The 22,149-nt window shown below is 38.0% G+C and overlaps 1 protein-coding gene across 6 annotated transcripts in view; it reads right to left on the reverse strand.

Moving 5' to 3' along the window:
- Window positions 1-400: 400 nt before the first annotated feature.
- Window positions 401-22,149, reverse strand: part of KLHL24 (kelch like family member 24) — a 53,343-nt gene continuing 31,594 nt past the window's right edge. For 5 of the 6 annotated variants that reach the window (XM_007971972.3, XM_007971973.3, XM_037988514.2 and 2 more), the window contains 4 exons: window positions 21,178-21,296; window positions 14,804-14,992; window positions 13,540-13,728; window positions 401-5,842 (listed from right to left, as the gene is read on the reverse strand). In XM_007971972.3, the coding sequence (XP_007970163.1) occupies window positions 5,642-5,842; window positions 13,540-13,728; window positions 14,804-14,992; window positions 21,178-21,296 (698 nt within the window). In that variant the 3' untranslated portion in view covers window positions 401-5,641. Of the gene's footprint in view, window positions 5,843-13,539; window positions 13,729-13,756; window positions 14,409-14,803; window positions 14,993-21,177; window positions 21,297-22,149 lie in introns of those variants that run through there. The other variant, XM_007971975.3, reaches the window with a different exon arrangement.

Below are 22,149 nucleotides of genomic sequence, written 5' to 3' on the forward strand. Positions count from 1 at the left end.
GAATCACTTGAACCTGGTAGGCGGAGGTTGCAGTGACCCAAGACTGCACCACTACACTCCAGCCTGGGTGACAGGGCGAGACTCTGTCTCAAAAAAAAAAAAAAAATTTTTTTTTGAACAGGGAATACTTTTGTGTGTTTCAGACTAAGAAACTGATTTTATACGTATTTATAATTATATATATATACACACACGTATGCAGTAAAGTTTCATTTTTACTTGTCCTTCAGTCACCATTTCATTTCCTCTTACACACTAACGTTTTCAGTTTCTTATTTATCCTTCCAGTTATTTTATGGACATACCAATAAATACACACATCTATTAATATATCCAGTATTTTCCCATCTCTTTTTTGCACAACCCCTTAAATATATTTAAAATAAAACAGAACAACAAATTTTTGGTAAACAAAATTTAATACAACCATATAGTCAAGTAATAATGGTTAAAAGACATTTTATTAGATACAACTTTTAAAAAATTAAACTATGCAAGAAGTATATTTAAACAAAACATGTAAGCATTCACGTGCTACAACTTAACTAAGAACAATGAAATACAAAGCATTCTTTTCACACTATGAAGACTCTGGAGCCTCTAATTGAAAGCAAATGACCTTAGGTCTATACTAGTTATAAAGCAGATTATACTTTTGTTCAACTCTAAATTGTATTGTCTTAGAGCTCCAACAACTCTCAATAAAAATTTAAATAAAGAAACCATGGGGGAGGGGTGATAGGGAGGGAAGAGTAAGTGCTTTTTCAAGAAAGTTAAATGAAAAAGCCTGAAGAGGGAAAAAATTGTACATAAGTATGGAACAAAAATATGTATACTTTTTTGACATTCGATGTAGATACTGCAAATGAATTTACACGGGTTTAATCAATGTAAGATAGATATTTGTTTGAATATTTTAAAAAGCACCTAGGTATCAAAAAATAAAAACAAAAAATATAATGAAACTCCAAACATCCAACAATCTCCCTTAACATTCTCATTCTGCCAAGCAACCACACGCTGGTGCTTATTACACAATTTAAGAAGGGGAAGTTTATTTACTCTATAGGAAACAAATATGAACCTTGTCTAAGGTAAGCTTCATTTAGATTGAAAAAAAAGTTGAAATAGCACTAGAGAACTTAAGGCACATAAACAAATTCAGGTGCAGTTATTTTGAAACCATTAAAACAAATTCTTTTCTTTGGAACAATATATAAAATAAGTTATGAATGTTGCTGTTTTTAAAAAATTTATGATGATAACCTTCAGCACTAGGAAAATTTTAATATCTAAGGCAATCACACAAATGTAAAACGTTCATATAAAACATTAAAAAATGTCTAAAGTGTCTCTGGAATTATTCATTCACACTCCTGGCTCAAATGGTTTCTGGTGCCTAGCATTAGATGTGACAATAATGATAGCTAGCTAGTCAAACCTACTGCCTTAAAGATCAACCAATTCGCTCCATTCTGGTTACTTGGCATGGTGAATTTATTTAACTAAAAAGAATAATGGGGTGAGGTGATGTAAACCTGGTTTTCAATAAGATGCACAACAAATTCTAATAAGGCCAAAACTCTGTTGAGGTTAACTGGTGTCTTGAGTTTACTAAAATAAAGGCAGTCCATAGGAAGCCTTGAAGAGCCATTATCTTACCACTTGGCACCACATAAACACCAAGCCCTTCTCTCTGAAAATACAGGCCGGGCGTGGTGGCTCAAGCCTGTAATCTCAGCACTTTGGGAGGCCAAGGTGGGCGGATCACATGGTCAGGAGTGATCCATCTCTACTAAACCCCGTCTCTACTAAAAATACAAAAAAATTAGCTGGGTGTGGTGGCATGCATCTGTAGTCTCAGCTACTCGAGAGGCTGAGGCAGAATCCCTTGAACCCGGGAGGTGGAGGTTGCAGTCAGCTGAGATTGCACCACTGCACTCCAGCCTAGGTGACAGAGCAAGACTCCGTCCCCCCACCCCCCAAAAAAGAAAATACAGTTTGAAGTAGATGTCTTTTCCACATATAAATCTCAAGACATAAAAGGCACACACAATTCAACTCTTCTCTTTTCATATATGGGTTCTCACAGCAATTTAAAAAATCTATTGCCATATCCAGACAACAGGAAAAAACAAAAACAAAAACAAAAACATACCTGGTTTGCTTATTGACAAAAGTGGTGTAATTGAACCTTTGTCTTTCCTGAGTTTCAAAAAGGCTATTTGACAGTAGAGATACATAAACAATTCATATTCACTAAGATAAAATGTATCAGTCCACAAAACATTTTCATCTTTTTAAATATAAAAGAATCAATGTTCAACCACCACCATGTGTGAAGCCCCTTTTTCCAAATTAAACTTACTCTAGAATCATGAATTGAAGATTATTCAGTTATGGCACTTTACACTCCAAACAAGCAAAAGTAACAAGTTAATACCCTCCCTGAGTATTTACATCATCTTATCACCTGGTTTAAATGGAGTAAATACCTATATTTCAATCATCTAGGAAATAAAAAGGTTACTGAAGATCCAATACACTCGTATTTCATACCTGTGCAGTAAAGTCAGTGGGAAGATTACAGTAGAAAAGGAGGAGGTTCTACTGTTGTAAAAATTAGACCACTTTTGTAGCTGACTCACATAGAGGAAAAACAGAAAAGGATTAAAGTTCATTAAAAACAAACAAACCTGTACTTTTCTGTTCTACAAAGCATACCTTTGAATTCCCTTTCCAACTGAGGTTATCACAGCTGGGTTTAGCAAACTCATCTCTTCTGACCTTGTAAAACTAAATTGTCACAAAGATTCTGATTATTCACAAGTCATCATTACTAATACTCATCATGTACTTTCAAATGTAAAAAGTTGTAGAAATGCCCAAATAAAAAAATCTTCCAGAATTGAATTTAGCATGGTCAACTAATTTTTACTTTATATGCTTTTTTTCTGATCATCGCACACTGCTAAAATTTGTGGTGTTTGGTATATATGTGCGTATACAACCATACTATCTACATACATACACATGTACATATATAGATTCTAAACCAAAGGTTTATATGAGCATCACCTATCAAAAGAAAAATCTTTAGTTGATGAGAGAATGAATACAATCTAACACCAATTTGGCTGATATATCCCTTTTGGTATATTAATTCTACTCTAAAATTCTTGTTTATTTTATCAAGTCTAATGCTATTATTTATCAAGAATTAGTAAAGGAAGATAAATATTAAAAAATGAAAATATAAGTTGGATAACTTTAAAAATTGTTATTTAAATTTTCTAAGATTCAATGTAAGTTCTTGGTGGCCTTCAATATAAATTTTAACTACTTAATTTATGTAGTTTTAAATTATGTAGAGGAAAAAATTAATATTGGTATGAGGGCTGTGTTTAAAAAAAATCTGTTTTTCAGGATTTCATTTCAAATTTACTATAATAAACACATGGATATTAAAATAAATGTATAACAAAATAAAAGTAAATAGTTAATACTTTTTACAATAGACAAAAATACTGAAATACAAAGTTATCTTGAGAAAGTCTTTTTTTATGTGAAGTCCTGTATTCATGAAATAGACATGATCTTACAAATACACATGAAAATAACAACTATCATTTGTAGAATCCTCAGCATTTACAAAATACTTTTTCACACATTATCTCATTTACTGTAAAGAATTTCTGATCTAAATAATTCTATTATCTATAAGAGTATAATGCAGATGTTTACTCTAAAATTAAAGTACAAGTATCCAAACTGTACCTACATTCTTTCAACTAAGATGATAGGAAATTGTTTTCTGAATTGCTGTTACCACAAAATGGTATTTTAAAATTATGATTTGAAAAATAAAAATTCCCTAACAATTTTTAAGTTTTTTAGAGTTTTCCTCAGAATGTAGATTCTAGCTAAGCATTAAAGTTTAAAAAATGTCTATTTGAAATCTCTGTATCATTCTAAGATGAGAAAACAATGTAGCTTACCAATGTCAGGCTTTTTATTTCAACCTTGGTTTTAACAGAAATCTGGTGACACTCTAATTACATATTTGCATCATCCCTTCTGTCACAAGAAATATACAAATTATAATGTGAAAGACAACAGAGACTGGAAGTCAACCTACAGCAGGCTACCTAGAACATCCCTAAATGTTGTAAATTATATCCATCCACCCAGAATCACAATAATCACTTATGCTGTAGTTCCTGCCATATCCATCTATTTGCATTAGAAAAAAAATTCACATTCCGCTCTGAAAACTGATGAGCTTTATAAAGTGGAGTTGAAAAATCTAGACAAAAGCAGTCTGTTGTACAGAAGCTTGAAAATGCTGATTAGTATTTTACACAATGGGGGCCAAATGAAAGACTTATCTTAAAGATGGGAACTACTGCTAAGTTTTTTCAGATAACTAATTTTAAAAGAAAAATGGACCCACTGAGATAGGTGGTCCCTGCTTTATCCTATTAAAGGTACCGTAACAGTAGAGCCTCTCAGGAATTTTAGCTGTTCACTAGAAGTTAGGATAATCAAGGAAGAGGTCCTCACCCAAAGCACCATACTAATGAGGTCAAACCCTACTGGGCTAGGGAAGAAAACCTATCCCTATTTTTCTTTTTCTTTTCTCTTGAGACAGAGTCTCACCCCGTTGCCCAGGCTAGAGTGCGGTGTGCGTTCATAGCTCACTGCAGCCTCAAACTCCTGGGCTCAAGCAATCCTCCTGCCCCAGCCTCCTGAGTAGCTGGGAGTACAGGTGTGAGTCACTGTGCCTGGCTGTCTGTCCTTGGTTTTCACAAGATAATATTGCAAAATGGGTTTCAACTGCTTTATCAAGTTAAGAAAAGAAGCTTTCTTAGAAGATTGAAGAGATGATGCATAAAAACTTTGAGAGCCACAGTGGGTCATTTTTCCTTCAATGGCCATTCCATTTTTCTCTTAGGAATTAACTTGTAATTTTAATCCCCTCTGTAGGGGCACTTATTTTTCTATCTCCTACCTAATTTCCCCCTAAAAACATGTTTAATGTAAGACAGCAATTCTAAGAATAGTCACAATAGTTCAGTATTTTATGATACCTGAATTGTCATTACATTTTTATCAATTACAGAAAAAAACTCTTCAATAAAATTAATCAATCTGGATATACTTTGTTAACAACAAAGGTTTTTAAAACTGATTTTTTCTCCTAGAATGCATTCTAAGCATTAACTTCTTCAACCTAAATGATGCCTCAAGTCATGCAATTTTCTCTACATATATGACAAAATAAGGAATATACATACAGATAAATATACATAATAAGTGAAGACACCATTCACACGTTCCTAAAAGGTCTGCAGACAGACATTTCCTAATTCACATGGGCTTCTTACAAATACTTACAAAGTTACACTCTTCAAAGGCCAAGTAACAACCACCATTACCTTTAACAAAAAAGTTTTTTTCAGTTATAGGAAAGGCTTTATTATAGTTTGAAAGATTGATATTTTGAGGAGAAAGGCACCAAATTATTATTTTTACTACTTTTTGCATATGGCACAAAGGAGATATGTGAAGTTCCCACTCTAGAGTTTTTAAAACCTCCCATCTTGGATTGGTGTGGCTTCATTGGTGAGGTATCCTGGTTTCAGAGTTTAAAACATTTCTCATTGTATCTATGAATAGTCACACAGCCATGATAGGACACTGGCCTGGGCATTGCAGCTACCCCTGTGATGATACTTGTTGCAGGATCATAACAGAGAATAGTGTCTGTGGCTTCTCCATTTTCCCGTCTTCCACCCAGGATATATATTTTACCATTACACACAGACATACCACAGTTTTCCTGTTTAACCAAATACATAAACAAAAAATTAACCATTGAAGATAAAGGATTTGGTAACAAACAGAAAAGCAAAATAATGCTTTAACACAGTCAAAAAAAGGGAGACATGATATAAGCTAAGGTCCTTTGGCCCAACTCTGTTCTGTGTGTGAGTGCTGGATAAGTTTGCATGAATGAAATGAATGTCAAGATAGATGATATGTCAGTCGTAGCCATAATAAATAATGATATCATGTCCTTTGTAGGGATGTGGATGGAGCTGGAGGCCATCATCCTTAGCAAACTAACACAGGAACAGAAAACCAAATACTGCATGTTCTCACTTATAAGTGGGAGCCAAATGATGAGAATACAGGGACACATGGAGGGGAACAAAACACACTAGGGCCTTTCGGAGGGTGGAGGGTGGAGGGTGGAAGGTTGAGGGGGGAAGAGGATCAGGAAAATAACTAATGTGTACCAGGGCTTAATAACTGGGTGATGAAACAATCTGTACAAGAAACCCCCATGACACTGTGTATCTATGTAACAAACCTGCACTTGCGCCCCTGCACTTAAAATAAAAGTTAAAAAAAAAAAAGATTTTATGTTAGTAATTGGGGCCAAGATGTGGGAGGTAGGATGCGGACTGATAAAAGGGTTTTAATTTAATGGTAGTCAAGCAAAAGCATCTTTAAAGAGCCTGGCTTGCTTCTCCTATTACAGGAAGGTTATTATAGAAAGTGGCAGTTACATGACCAAGGAGTAGGAACAATATTCATTATATGGGATTACCCACAAATTGAATGAATGAATGAGGAAAAAATTTATAACTAAGTTAACGAAACACTGTTATTAGGAGCCCTGGCTGGGCCATATAAATGTCTCAAATAACATCTTACAGTTAACTTCCCACACAATGGGATTCTAAGCTAAATTTTATTATTCTCTGTCAATAATACAGTTACTATATGAAACAAATATTCTTGCAAGGATTAGAGTGATTCTTCAAAAACAAAACCTGCTGGGCATGGTGGCTCATGCCTGTAATCCCAGCACTTTGGGAGGCCGAGGCAGGTGGATCACTTGAGGTCAAGAGTTCGAGACCAGTATGGTCAACACAGTGAAACATCATCTCTACTAAAAATACAAAAAATTAGTTGGATGTGGTGGGGGGTGCCTGTAATCCCTGCTACTCAGGAGGCTGAGGCAGGAGAATTGCTTGAACCTGGGAGGCAGAAGTTGCAGTGAGCCGAGGTTGCACCACTGCACTCCAGTCTGGGTGTCAAGAGCGAAACTTCATCTCAAAAAAAATATAAACAAACAAACAAAAAACCCTACATTAACAACTGACTCACTATTACATGGATCTAATTATACTGCAGGCCAGATATTCTTCCATTTCCAATTAAAGTTTCCCTTTAATTCAGAAAGTTACTGCATCTTATTATCCTGGTTCCACATAACCAACAATGAAATAGGTTCTACCAATGAGTTCAATAAGCATTTTTACTTGGCCAAATTTGCTGTATATAAATTTTGCTCTTATAGAAGAAATTAAATCTTCGTGGCTTTATATAATAGGATACTATCTTTAGGTCTGAAAGAATTTGTGAGTACTTAAAAATGCCCATATTAGAATTTATAGACACCCAGAACGACTTAGCCTATTATCACATAGTGAAAGACACTTTTGTTGAGAATACCACCACCCCCCATGAATTGCACCAATTATGGAACAAACTCTAATATTTTTCATTTAAAGCACAATGAGCTCTTTCTGTAAGTTCTTAAAGTTCTGAATATAATAAAAACAAACAAAAACCTTAGTTTTCGGGTACAAGGTAGTTCCCACTATTGAACTTTATAGTTATTTTGATGATGATTCTAAAACAATATATAATTACATGGTTTGGTAATTAGTATCATTTCAGATAATAATGCTCAGAATTAAATAAAGCAAACAACCTTGAAACCAAGTATTCATATCAGGAAATTACATCTATCTGATATAATAGTGTATTTCATGCTAGTAAAATACCATTTACTCTATGCGTTTGTTTATACATAGGAAAAACTTAGTCTTCACTCAGGAGTAAGGGCAGCTTGTAGGAAAAATAATTTATCAATACATAAAGTTTTAATTTTTTTAAAGACTGAAATGAAACATGATCCTAACATTGCAAAAAACAAAAACAAAAAAACCAAAAAAAACCCCCTCTCCTTGTTATTTTTGTATGCTTAAATGTTAAAATGTCAACAATAGACAAAAATAATCAGATTTCTTTTAATTATTCTAATCTTTAATGATATTTTAAATACCTGGTCTCCTGAAGAGAGAGAAAAAAAGTCTTCATCATTGACTTTTTTTAAAAAAAAATCCCACAGTTTTTTTTAAAGGATGTTCCTGACAGGAAAGCAAAATATGTTTTGAATAATAAATTGTGTTTTTAGGAATTATGCAAAGTCAAAAGAGGCATGGAAATGGTGAAGGACAAACAAATAAATAGGCTGGGTCCATTAGGACTGTAAAAAATAAAGACCTCATTTTTTTCAGCTCTTTTTTGCATTTAATATTCTAAGCACTTTTGGCTTTGGGAGGCCGAGGCAGGCGGATCACAAGGTCAGGAAATCGAGGCCATCCTGGCTAACACGGTGAAACCGCCCCTCTACTAAAAATACAAAAAATTAGCCAGGCGTGGTGGCGGGTGCCTGTAGTCCCAGCCACTCGAGAGGCTGAGGCAGGAGAATGGTGTGAACCTGGGAGGTGGAACTTGCAGTGAGCTGAGATCACGCCACTGCACTCTAGCCTGGGCAGCAGAGCGAGACTCTGCTTCAAAAAAAAAAAAAAAAAAAAATTCTAAGCATTTTTAAAAGCAACAGTATTGGGTTCATTTAACTGTATACAGTGAAATTAGTTTCATTTATCCTTTTTCATTGGTTAGTATTAAAAGGGTAAACAATCACTTACACATGGCTCAAAAATTACCTAACAACAACGTGTGCATAAGGCCGGGCGTGGTGGCTGTCGCCTGTAATCCCAGCACTTTGGGAGGCCGAGGCAGGCAGATCACCTGAAGTCAAGAGTTCAAGACCTGCCTGATCAATATGACAAAACCCTGTCTCCACTAAAAATACAAAAATTAGCCGGGTGTGGTGGCGGGCGCCTGTAACCCCAGCTGCTTGGGAGACTGAGACAGGAGAATCGCTTGAACCCGGGAGGCAGAGGTTGCAGTAAGCTGAGATCACATCAGTGTACATAGATGTATTTAGTAGCATTGGTGGTAAGAATAAATAGAGAAGAGAAAATAATTCCCTAAATCCCAGTACTAGATTTGAACTTCAATGATTTGTCTTCGTTAGACTTAATATACTTCTGATCCAAATGTTTATTTTCTTTAAATTTCTAAAGACAATGAATGTTGTTTAATTAGAGAAAATGTGCCATGTGTGTCCTATTATTATTTTTTCTCAGTTTTATCTCAATAACCTAGTTAAAAAACATTCATGTATACCCTGCAATATGCTACATACTGGCAATTATCTTCCTAAACTGTTATTGTTTTATACAATATAGCAAAGTTCTGAATAAATGGTAATTCTTTTTCTTTTTTCTTTCTTTTTAAAAAAAATTTTTTTTGAGACAGGGTCTCACTCTGTCACCCAGGCTGGTCCCTAACTCTTGGCCTCAGATGATCCTCCTGCCTCAGCTTCCTGGGGTGCTGGGATTATATGCATGAGCCACTGCATCCAGCTTGAGCAGTAATTTTTTTTTTTTTTTTTTTTGAGACAGTCTCGCTCTGTCTCCCAGGCTGGAGTGCAGTGGTGCGATCTCCACTCACTGCAAGCTCCATCGCCTCCTGGGTTTGCACCATTCTCCTGCCTCAGCCTCCCGAGAAGCTGGGACTACAGGTGCCCGCCACCATGCCTGGCTAATTTTTTTGTATTTTTAGTAGAGACGGGGTTTCACCATGTTCGCCAGGATGGTTTCGATCTCCTGACCTCGTGATTTGCCTGTCTTGGCCTCCCAAAGTGCTGGGATTACAGGCGTGAGCCATTGCACCCGGCAGAGCAGTAATTCTTAACAAAAATGCATTATTCTTTACAATCTTCACTGAAATAAACCAATAAAAAGCAGCTTAGATTTTTTAAAAATTAGAAATAAGTCTCAATACTTGACCACATGAGGATTCTCATGCAAGTAGGGTACACTGTCACCTCTATAGGGCTGGAGAATGGTTTTCCAAGGGAGGTCCCTGAGCTGGAGAAACGTGATTTATTTTTACTTAGATGTGATATGAGAGGGAGAAAAGGTAATACTCATTCTGTACCATGAAGCTGAAGTGCCTATTTGTCCCTTTCATTAACTGGGGCAATGTTACTCTATATATATTACTAATTGGAGACTATACCTCAATGTCAACAACTTTAGAAAAATGGTTTTATATTCAAACCCTATTCACTATCCTTATTATCTATACTGTACCTCTAATGTATCTTGCAAATAATATTATCTTAAAATTAAGTCTCTCTGGTACTCTCTCATTTGTTTACTTATTCAATATATATATTTACTATGCACAAATAAATGCAAGATACATACAAGATGAGTTAGAATAGTGTCCTCAAGAAGACCAAATTCCAGTATAGGAAATAAACATTTATACCCATAAGGGAATATACAATTGCCATAAGAGGTGTGAGTGCTTTAACAGATCAGAAAGCAAAAAAGATCCATTCTGCCCAAGTTAAACTCTGTTGTACTGAAGTGGTCCTTGAAAGATGAGTAGAATTACAAGTAGAGAAGGTTAAAAAGGCATTACAGGCTAAGACGACAGCATGAACCAAGGCAAGAACATTTGTGATCTGTTTAGAGACTACAAATGACAGATACTTAAGGTACCTGAGATAAAGTTATAGAATGTGAAGCTGAAAGGTCAAATGAAGGTCAGGCAGCAGCAGGTCTAGAATGAAGTGCTAAAGTTTTGGATTTTATTTAATAGGCTTCAAATCAAAGAAGAGACAATAAGTAGATTTATTGAAAAATAATAGGCTGGCCACGGTGGCTCATGCCTGTAATCCCAGCACTTTGGGAGGCCGAGACACGTGGATCACAAGGTCAGGAGTTTAAGACCAGCCTGGTCATCATAGTGAAACGCCGTTTCTACTAAAAGTACAAAAAATTAGCTGGGCTTGGTGGTGGGCACCTGTAATTCCAGGTACCCGGGAGGCTGAGGCAAGAGAATCACTTGAACCCGGGAGGTAGAGGTTGCAGTGAGCGGAGATTGCGCCATTGCACACCAGCCTGGGCAACAAGAGTGAAACTCCGTCTCAAAAAAAAGGAAGAAAAAAAGAAAAATAATTGATGGCAAAATGAGCTAGAGAGACAAGATACTAGAGAACAGAGGACTAATTAGAGTATTTTTGTTTGTTTAGGTAAAAATTGGTAAGAACTTGAACAAAAGTAGAAACAACAGGAATGGAAAAAATAGGAGAACTGATAGGCTAGATTAATTCAATTTAAGAGAATAAAAAGATAATCTAATAAATTAAGTTTCTAGATTATTTGGAAATATAGAAAAAGTAGCTTTGGGGAAGAGGGTAAGTTCTATTTGAAATTTATTTATTTATTTATTTTTATTTTTATTTTTGAGACAGAGTCTCGCTCTGTCGCCCAGGCTGGAGTGCAGTGGCCGGATCTCAGCTCACTGCAAGCTCCGCCTCCCGGGTTCACACCATTCTCCTGCCTCAGCCTCCCGAGTAGCTGGGACTACAGATGTCCACCACCTCGCCCGGCTAGGTTTTTTTTTTTTTTGTATTTTTTAGTAGAGACGGGGTTTCACCGTGTTAGCCAGGATGGTCTCGATCTCCTGACCTCGTGATCCGCCCATCTTGGCCTCCCAAAGTGCTGGGATTACAGGCTTGAGCCACCACGCCCAGCCTATTTGAAATTTAAAGTCTTGAAACACCCATGTAAAATATCAAATAGGCAGTTAGAAATTTGAGTTTGGAACACAGGAGAGAGGCTTTGATGGTGATAAAGACTTGGAAGTCATCAGTGCTGAGTAGTAAATGAGGTAATTCAGGAAAGAGTATAAACTGGGAAGAGGACAGAGGACAGGCTCAAGGAACACCCATATTTAAGGACTGGGTAGAAAAACAAGAGAGTATGAACGAGAGTGGGGAGATTATTAGCAGTGACCTTTAAGAGTACATCTCTAGAGTGGTATGTGTAGAGCCAGATTTTCAGCATCAGAACCATCAAGCATTTTGGGGGTGGAAGGAAAAAGAGCCATGAATCAAAAGGCGGGGAAAAGGCCTTTTGGGAGATGGCTGTGTGGGTAAGGAGTAGGGTCCCGGGTAGAATATACAGATGAAAGAAAGCTGAGCACAGCCATTTCCTTTATAACAGAAATAACAGATTTCCCAGCCTCTAACCAAAGAAGCAACCAGTTTGGGAACATTTATTCTCTTCTGAAATATGAAAGAGGCCGGGCGCGGTGGCTCAAGCCTGTAATCCCAGCACTTTGGGAGGCCGAGACGGGCGGATCACGAGGTTAGGAGATCGAGACCATCCTGGCTAACACGGTGAAACCCCGTCTCTACTAAAAATACAAAAAACTAGCCGGGCGAGGTGGCGGGCGCCTGTAGTCCCAGCTACTCAGGAGGCTGAGGCAGGAGAATGGCGTAAACCCGGGAGGCGGAGCTTGCAGTGAGCTGAGATCCGGCCACTGCAGTCCAGCCCGGGTTACAGAGCAACACTCCGTCTCAAAAAAAAAAAAAAAAAGAAATATGAAAGAGAGGGGATAAATACTGGAGTAGGAGTGTGGAAAAAAAAAAAGAACACCCCAAGTGCAACAGATACTTCTCCATGGGATGGTAGAAAGGAAATTATTTCAATAAAACAATTCCTTGGAAGGAGTTCAAAACAGGTTACCATATGCTTTATGTGAAGTTTTAAAAAACATATAAAATAATTCAAGCAAACATGAAATACTTTACTTCACTTATTTATTTACTTTTTTGAGACGGAGTCTCGCTCTGTTGCCCAGGCTGGAGTGCAGTGGCATGATCTCGGCTCACTGCAACCTCTGCCTCCCAGGTTCAAGTGATTCTCCCGCCTCAGCCTCCTGAGCAGCTGGGATTACAGGCATGTGCCACCACGCCCAGCTAATTTTTAATTTATTTTATTATTTTTTTTTTGAGACCGAGTTTCACTCTTGTTGCCCAGGCTCGAGTGCAATGGCGTGATCTCGGCTCACTGCAACCTCCGCCTCCCAGGTTCAAGCAATTCTCCTGCCTCAGCCTCCCAAGTAGCTAGGATTACAGGTATGCGCCACCACGCCCAGCTAATTTTGTATTTTTAGAAGAGACAGGGTTTCTCCATGTTGGTCAGGCTGGTCTCGAACTCCCGACCTCAGGTGATCTGCCCACCTCGGCCTCCCAAAGTGCTGGGATTACAGGCATGAGCCACAGTGCCCGGCCATAATTTTTTATTTTTTAGTAGAGATAGGTTTTCATCATGTTAGCCAGGCTGGTCTTGCTCCTGACCTCAAGTGATCCATCCGCCTCGGCCTCCCAAAATGCTGGGATTACAGGCGTGAGTCACCATGCCTAGCCTGAAACATTTTAAAATTTAAATTCCAGTGTATTAATAATGATTATATACTTGGTCCCTCTTAGATTTATTTTTCTTTTGTACTGCTTTATGTTATTACCTGACGGCTGAATGTATTCTGTACGTGCATCCAGTAATCTTCAACTGGATCATAACAGTATATTGCCTTGGTCAGTCCACCGGCAACATAGATCAGGTTGTTTAGGGATACAGCTGTTATACACCTCTTGGCAATTGGGATAGCTGCACGAAGTAGCCAAGAATTGGTTTCTGGATCATAAGATTGAACCTAATGACATATAAAAATATGTAATTAAAATTTCTAAACAAAAATGGAAATGTACTTAATAAACAGTCTACCAATAGCTACAAACATTATTTAAAATAAAATCCTAATAATTCAGAGAATTAAGAGAGGTTAGCCTGATAGTGAAATGTCTGAATTATGAACATTCTCAAATAAAATGAAAATTTATTACTATCAAGCAGAATACAGTACCAAACACACAGAGATTGTTTCCAGAATGAATGGCCACCAGGTTTGTCAATTAAATTAACAGTATAAATTTTTTTACAATTGTGTTATGTAGGATAACTATGCCTCATACCTGAATATAACTTCTTAATGGTTTTAGGGAGTCCTTTCTTCAAAAGAAAACAAGTAAACCTCAATTCCGTCAGTATGCTCTGAACTATCACAAATTCTGAATTAATACATTCTAAATAAGTAACATTCGATCACATTATTTTAAACTGAATTTAGAAAAAGAATGAATAGATTGACAACATTCAGTTAACATTGCTAAACCAGCTAGGCATTAGACGCTGTTTTCCAGAATAAACATTTCCTGTGATGTCAGGATAGCACGTATTCTTTTGTCCCAGGAGTTTACTGAATCGGAGCAACTTTGAGCCATCCTCTATTTACACTATGGAGGTTTCCTTTCCTTTTCTTTTTTCTGAAAAATACTTCAAAAGAATGTAGACAATGACCCAGTTGGAAGCAGTGTATTTACCGTGTCTTACCATTTGCTAATTCACTTCCCAACTGTGTTTTGTGTAAATAGTTTTTAGATTCTGTAGATGATAGCAAAGGTTCAGAACAATTTATTCAGTACAAAATCTCTACACAGACCGTCTCATTTCAAAAAGATTCGATCACATTTGTTAGAGCAAATTGTTAGATATACTAGAGTCTCACTTTAGCAACCCAGAATTCAATGTTTTTCTCCAAAAGTATATAGTACCAGAACTTTTTAAAAAGACCCCTCACACTAAGTGACCTGGCTACCTACTTGATAAGCCTTCTGTATTTCCCTTCTTGTACTTATCATTGGTAATTTCTTTAAAAGTGCATGGCTTACCTTATCAGAACAAGTATTATCATCAGGTCCTCCACCAATCACAAACAGTTTGCCTACACAGCTAGTCACTGCAGGAGAGCTCACTGCTTCCTTAAGGGGAGCAACTTCAGTCCATCGATTTGAAAAGGAATCATAACATTCTACGCTGCTAAGTCTGTTTTGCCCATCATAGCCTCCAACAACATATACCTATATGTAAAATACACATGGAAAAATCTTAATTATGAAAAGTCTGAATTTTGAAGTAGGTGGTTTAAGGGATCTCTTCTCTTTAAAATGCTAAATAAATATAATTGTAATATATTTAGCTCAGAGTTTCTGAGCTTTTTAAAAAATCATCATCCCCCTACCACCATCACAATCCATGGAGCCTTTTTAGGTATTTTATTCCTAATAGTCTTCCTGCCATAAAATTTTAATGCCACAAATAAATTGTGTATCTATTTACCTTAATGTATGTATAGCTGTGCTTTATACATGAAAGAGTACATGTTTTTTTTCACCTTCTAAGAACCAATCTTTGCCCCCTTGGGGGTAATATTGCTCACACTGAGAATTGTACAATTTAGCTTAAATATTCACACTTACGGGTAATGAAATATTTGATTATTATAAAGTATTAAAGCTCTGAAACTAAAATATTAGGAAAAAATTACTAGACTATGACAGTGCTGAAGGCAGGCCTATCTTTTAGCCCCTACAATATCTAGAAAAGTACTTGACACATAATGAACTCTAAAGTTCACAGAGCTTTTATGTACATTTTCTTTTCACAAATACAAGAAGGGTAGGGCAAATTAATATCTTTATATGACAGGTGAACCAATCAGTAAGATATTTATTAAATGGTTTATATGCAAAATGTCCATTAAGCATCATGGTTTATATAGGGAACTTTCAACCTAACAAAGCTCTCCAGCAGCTTAACATCCACATTTCTCTCTCTCTCTTTTTCTCTTTTTGGAAATGGGTTTCATTCTGTCGCTCAGGCTGGAGTGCAGTGGTATGATCACAGCTCACTACTGCCTCAACCTCCCAGGTTTAAGTAATCCTTTCACCTCAGCTTCCCAAGTAGCTGAAACCACAGGTGTGTATCACCACACCCTACAGATTTATTTTTATTTTTCATAGAGACAGGGTCTCCTTCTGTTGCCCAGGCTGGTCTCTAACTCTTGGCCTCAAGCCATTCTCCCACCCTCAAGCAATCCTCCTGCCCAAAGTGTTGGGATTACAGGAGTGAGCCATCACACCCAGCTCACATCTCTCTTAATGGACTGTCCTCATTAACTCTTCCCTCCATAGCTAATTAACTGCTAAGTCCCACTGAGTCTTCTTCCGCAGCATCTTTCACATCTGCCCCTTCCTTTGTTTCCCGCTGCCGTCACCCACTTGAGGGTCCACAACACTTCATACCTCTCAAATAACCTCCTGGCCTCCATGCTTGTTCTCTCTAAACCACAGATTATTCTTCCTAAAACACTTTATCAATTCCTCTTAATATTTCAACAATGAATGTCTAAGGGTTAAGGCCAAACTTCATACTTTGTCATTCAAATTTGTCCACAATTTATCTTTCTGTGTGCCCCCAAATTTCCACAGTACTCAATGCCACTTATATCATGCATTTCTCACATTATGTTAAAATAATCTGTTGGTGAGTTTGTGTCCCCAGCACCACTCAGCTCGACAGGTTAAGTAACTTACAAAAGCTGTATGGAGTATATACACAGCTGTATGGAGTATATACACAGCTGTATGGAGTATATACACAGCTGTATGGAGTATATACACAGCTGTATGGAGTATAGACACAGCTGTATGGAGTATATACACAGCTATATGGAGTATAGACACAGCTGTATGGAGTATATACACAGCTGTATGGAGTATATACACAGCTGTATGGAGTATATACACAGCTGTATGGAGTATAGACACAGCTGTATGGAGTATATACACAGCTGTATGGAGTATATACACAGCTATATGGAGTATAGACACAGCTGTATGGAGTATATACACAGCTGTATGGAGTATGGAACCTGTGGCACGATGTAGCAATTAAGGGCACAGGCTTTGGTCACCAGCTCTGCCATCTAATGTAAGGGCAATTTATCTACCCTTTTGGAGACTCAAATTTATTTCCTCAATTTTATAATTTTTTTTTGAGACGGAGTTTTGCTCTTGTTGCCCAGGCTTGAGTGCAGTGGCGTGATCTCGGCTCACTGCAACGTCCACCTCCTGGCCTCAAGTGATTCTCCTGTCTCGGCCTCCTGAGTAGCTGGGATTACAGGTACCTGCCACCATGCTCGGCTATATTTCCTCAATTTTAAAATGAAGACAATAATAGTATCTATCACATGGCATAATTTTGAGGATTAAACTTTAATACATACTGCTAAATGTGTAGATTAAAATATAATACATGCCATGAGTATCAAGATAAAATGCCTCTAGATTAAGAAAAGTCTGAGTTTTTGCTTCTGCTTTCTCATTTTTTGTGTAATCTTGGGAAGTGACTTAATCTCTTTGGGGTTATTTATAAGATGACCAAGTTACATGAAATATTCTCCATTATTACATCATCCCTTCCTACTCTAAGATTTTTTTCTTTTTTCTTTTTTTTTTTTGACAGAGTCTCTGTCACAGGGCTGGAGTGCAGCGGTGCGGCTCACTGCAACCTCTGACTCCCAGGTTTAAGTGATTCTGCCTCAGCTTCCTGAATAGCTGGGATTACAGGTGCCCATTACTATGCCCAGCTAATTTTTTGTATTTTTGTAGGGACAGGGTTTCACCATGTTGGCCAGGCTGGTCTTGAACTCCTGACCTTGTGATTCACCTGCCTTGGCCTCCCAAAGTGCTGGGATTACAGGTGTGAGCCACCACACCCAGTAATTTTTTATTCTTTCTTGAGGATTGCAGCCTAAGACACACTTCTAAGTTACCTTAGGGAGTGCTCCCCTAAGATTCTACATTCTAAACCATCCCAGGTTTCCTTAAACTGAGTATTTATAAATTTAAGTATGTTTTATAAGCTTGAATTAAATCTATATTGTAATTTTAGCAAAATGGCTTCCATGAATTGAGCAGTTGCTGTGTAGGATAGGAATGATTCCTTTACTTTATTGATTTAGTGCTTCTAAGCTTTGGGTACCTTCAACTCAAGTACACTATTTTGTCAAATAAATTTGAGTTTACCAATACATATATGGTTTTTGAGACATTAATACTTTTCATTTGCCTTTGTATGTCCAAACTAAATAATTATAAATTTTTAAGTCAGATAGCATCTCCTTCCAACCCCTGGATTATTTTAGCCCCTCTTTTCCAGTAATATTTTATCCTTCTTGAGGCACAGTCTCAAACACTATATATAATATAGTAGGTACTGACAAACCAAATGGTTTTAGAAAAGATTCTATTAACATGTTATTTCCAGTAAATCTGTCTCAAGGTCCTCATTATTTCACTGGCCATGTAGACAGCAGCAGCACACTAGATCCAGGTCATTAGGAATAAACAGCTTTTAAACCGTGTTTTGAGCTGGGCATGGTGGCTCATGCCTGTAATCCCAGCACTTTGGGAGGCTGAGGCGGGAGGATCACTTGAACCCAGGAGTTTGAAACCAGCCCAGGCAACAGGATGAAACATCATCTCCACAAAATATGCAAAAATTAGCTGGGTATGATGGTGTGTGCCTGCAGTCTTAGCTACTAGGGAGGCTGAGGTGGAAGGATCACTTGAGCCCAGGATGTCGAGGCTGCAGTGAGCCATGATTGTGCTGCTGCACTACAGCCTCAGCAACACAGCAAGACCCTATCTCAAAAAATAAAAATATAAACTCTGTTTTGAGAAGCTCTAGTATTCTACACAGTGGTCCCCAACCTTTTTGGCACCAGGGAGCAGTTTCATGGAAGACAATTTTTCCACAGGTCTGGGTGGGGTACTGGTGGTGGTGGGATGGTTTGGGGATGTAAGTGTTCCACCTCAGATCATCAGGCATTAGCTTCTTCTCATAAGCAGCTGCAGCCTAGATATCCCTCATATGTGTTGTTCATGCTCCTATGAGAATCCAATGTGTGCTGATCTAACAGGAGGTAGAGTTGAGGCGGTAGAGCTCACTCAGTGGCTGCTCACCTACTGCTGTGAAATTAGGTTCCCAACAGAATGATGCCTGCAGTGGCACAATCTTGGCTTACTACAAACTCCGCCTCCTGGGTTCAAGCGATTCTCCTCCCTCAGCCTCCCGAGAAGTGTGAGCCACCGCGCCCAGCCTAGTATAGAGGTTTTAAGAAACCCGTGTGAGGAAAGAGAGGAAGGAGGACTAATAAGAGGCTGACCAAGAAGGGTTCCTGATCACCATTTCTGTTTCAACTAGAGCTTTGTTTTTTCAGTGGTGGTACTTAACTATCTCCATAGGAGGGCCTATGAGACAGCAATCTTTTTAGAAGGGGGTGCTAGGAGATCAGCCAAAGACATATGCGAAAGCAAGTATGCTGCTTTTAGTTGTTCATTAATTTGAGGTGGTTTTGGACGAGCATATGGAGATGGGGGCAGAGAGAAGCTAAAGACTCTAAGGTAATCCTTGGTACAACTGCTGTATTTTCATCTGTTAGGTAATACATTTTTGTATTAGATATGACTTTTTAAAAGAGAGTATACAGGTCGAACTTCCCAAATCTTAAAAAATCTGAAATCCCAAATGTTCCAAATCTGAAACTTTATGAGTGATGACATTAATGCTCAAAGAAAATGCTCATTGGAACATTTCAGATCTTGGATTTTTTGATTTGGGATGCTCAACAAATACAATGAAAATATTCCAAAATATGAAAAAAATCCAAAATATTTGGCCTGGTACAGTGGCTCATGCCTGTAATCCCAGCATTTTGGGAGGCTGAGGCAGGCAGATCACTTGAGCCCAGGAGTTCAACACCAGCCTAGGCAATATGGAGAAACCCCATCTCTACAAAAAATACAAAATTAGCCAGGCGTGGTGGTGTGCACCTGTGGCCTTGGCTACTTGGGAGGCTGACGTAGAAGGGATAGTTTGGGTCCAGGAAGTCAAGGCTGTAGTGAGCAGTGATGGCAGCACTGTACTCCAGCCTGGGCAACAGAGTGAGAACCTGTCTAAAAAGAAAAGAAAAAAAAAATCCCAAATCAGAAACACTTCTGGTCCCAAGCATTTTGGAAACTCCACCTGCAGTTGCTTTTAAAAAGTTTGGAAACTGGCTAGATGCGGTGGCTCATGCCTATAATCCCAGCCTTCTGGGAGGCTGAGGTGGGAGGATCACTTGAGCTCAGGAGTTGGAGACCAGCCTGGCCAACATGGTGAAACCCTGCCTCTACTAAAAATACAAAAATTAGCCAGGTGTGGTGGCGAACACCTGTAATACCAGCTACTCAGGTGTCTGAGGCAGGAGAATCACTTGCACCGGGAAGGCAGAAGTTGCAGCAAGCTAAATAATGCCACTGTACTCCAGCTTGGGCAACAGAGTGAGACCGTGTCTCAAAAAACAAAAAAAAAGTTTGATTCTCAGGTTCCTATAGACAGTAGATGGTTCAGAACCCAAGTAACGTATTGTTTATAATAATCATTAGCTGCAGTCAAGAATAGGTTTTCTTTAAAAATGTGAGTTTTTTAATTTTAATTTTAATTTTTTTTGAGATGGAGTCTCGCTCTGTCGCCAGGCTGGAGTGCAGTGGTGTGATCTCAGCTCACTGCAACCTCCGCCTCCCGGGTTCAAGCAATTCTCCTGCCTCAGCCTCCTGAGTAGCTGGGACTACAGGCGCACGCCACCACGCCCAGCTTATTTTTTGTATTTTTAGGAGAGATGGGGTTTCGCTACATTGGCCAGGATGGTCTCAATCTCCTGACCTCATGATTCGCCTGCCTCGGCCTCCCAAAGTGCTAGGATTACAGGCGTGAGCCACCGTGCCCGGCCTGTTAGTGAGTTTATCTTAATATTTATTTAAAATAAAAAAGATAAAATACATGACTTTGGATAAATATATCTCTGCCTGACTGGCAAAGTTAGTAAAAAGAAAACAAACTGCATGGGTTAGACATTGGCCTGTCTGTATCTGATGTAACTCCTTTATTTTCCAATGCTTCTTAGGCATTTGGACTCCAGTGATGCATGAGAAGAGAAATGTGCTGCACTGCCATGAATTCCAAATTAGGAGAACAAAATATCCATTCAAAAGTACAGTGTCATATTGTTTATATCTTTGGTTTATCTATTGAGGTTAGAAATGGAAGGAAATACAATTTGAATCCAAAATACCCAGAGGGTGAGTAAAATGAAAGATTCAGCTGTGGTATTTACTTTGGAAATGTACCAGCAATAGTAATAAAAAGTGGTTTCTCTTACTTTACCAAGGAGGACAGCCATTTTGTGACGCCATCTGCCTTTATTGAGAGAGGCAACTCTGATCCAAATATTTAACTGTGAGTTATAAATCCAGACATCACGGCTGTTGATTCTTCCACCTTTAAATGCAAAACAATGTACACACAATAATTTATCACGATATAGCTGTCACCAAGAGATCTGTGCCACCAAGGCATAGGTAAAGAAAACATGGAATTCATTCATCTAATTCAAGAATTTGAGAATTCAGCTCAATAAATAAAGACCTCTTGAAGTTTAATGGAAATAGTTCTACAGAGCAAATTTAAACTTTACCAATTGTTATCCTGATAAGTGATAATTATAGATCCAAAATAATAAAATACAGGATGTGAATTTTACAAACATAAAACATTGTTAATTTAAGAGTAAGACATTAGAAGCACCCAAATAATGGTATTATTCTAAAGGTTTGTTCTTTAAATCACCGATATTTCTTTTTTCTTTTTTTTTTTTTTTTTGAGACAGAGTCTCACTCTGTCGCCCAGGCTGGAGTGCAGGGGCGCGATCTCGGCTCACTGCAAGCTCTGCCTCCCGGGTTCCCGCCATTCTCCCGCCTCAGCCTCCGAGTAGCTGGGGCTACAGGCACCCGCCACCTCACCCGGCTAGTTTTTTTTGTATTTTTAGTAGAGACGGGGTTTCACCATGTTAGCCAGGATGGTCTCGATCTCCTGACCTCGTGATCCGCCCGCCTCGGCCTCCCAAAGTGCTGGGATTACAGACTTGAGCCACTGCGCCCGGCCCTAAATCACTGATTTTTCAAAAAGCATACTATTGTAAAAAATAAAGTATGTATTGTTATATTTCTCAGTGTGGGTAATATATACAATAATCTGCAAAACTGGTGAAATTATTTTACCAATTAACAGACTTCCCATCATAGATACTATAGTTATACTTTGTATAAGTCTGTCATTTTATTTTCTAATTTTA

The sequence above is a fragment of the Chlorocebus sabaeus genome, chromosome 15, assembly GCF_047675955.1.
Source record: "Chlorocebus sabaeus isolate Y175 chromosome 15, mChlSab1.0.hap1, whole genome shotgun sequence".
NCBI lineage: Eukaryota > Metazoa > Chordata > Mammalia > Primates > Cercopithecidae > Chlorocebus > Chlorocebus sabaeus.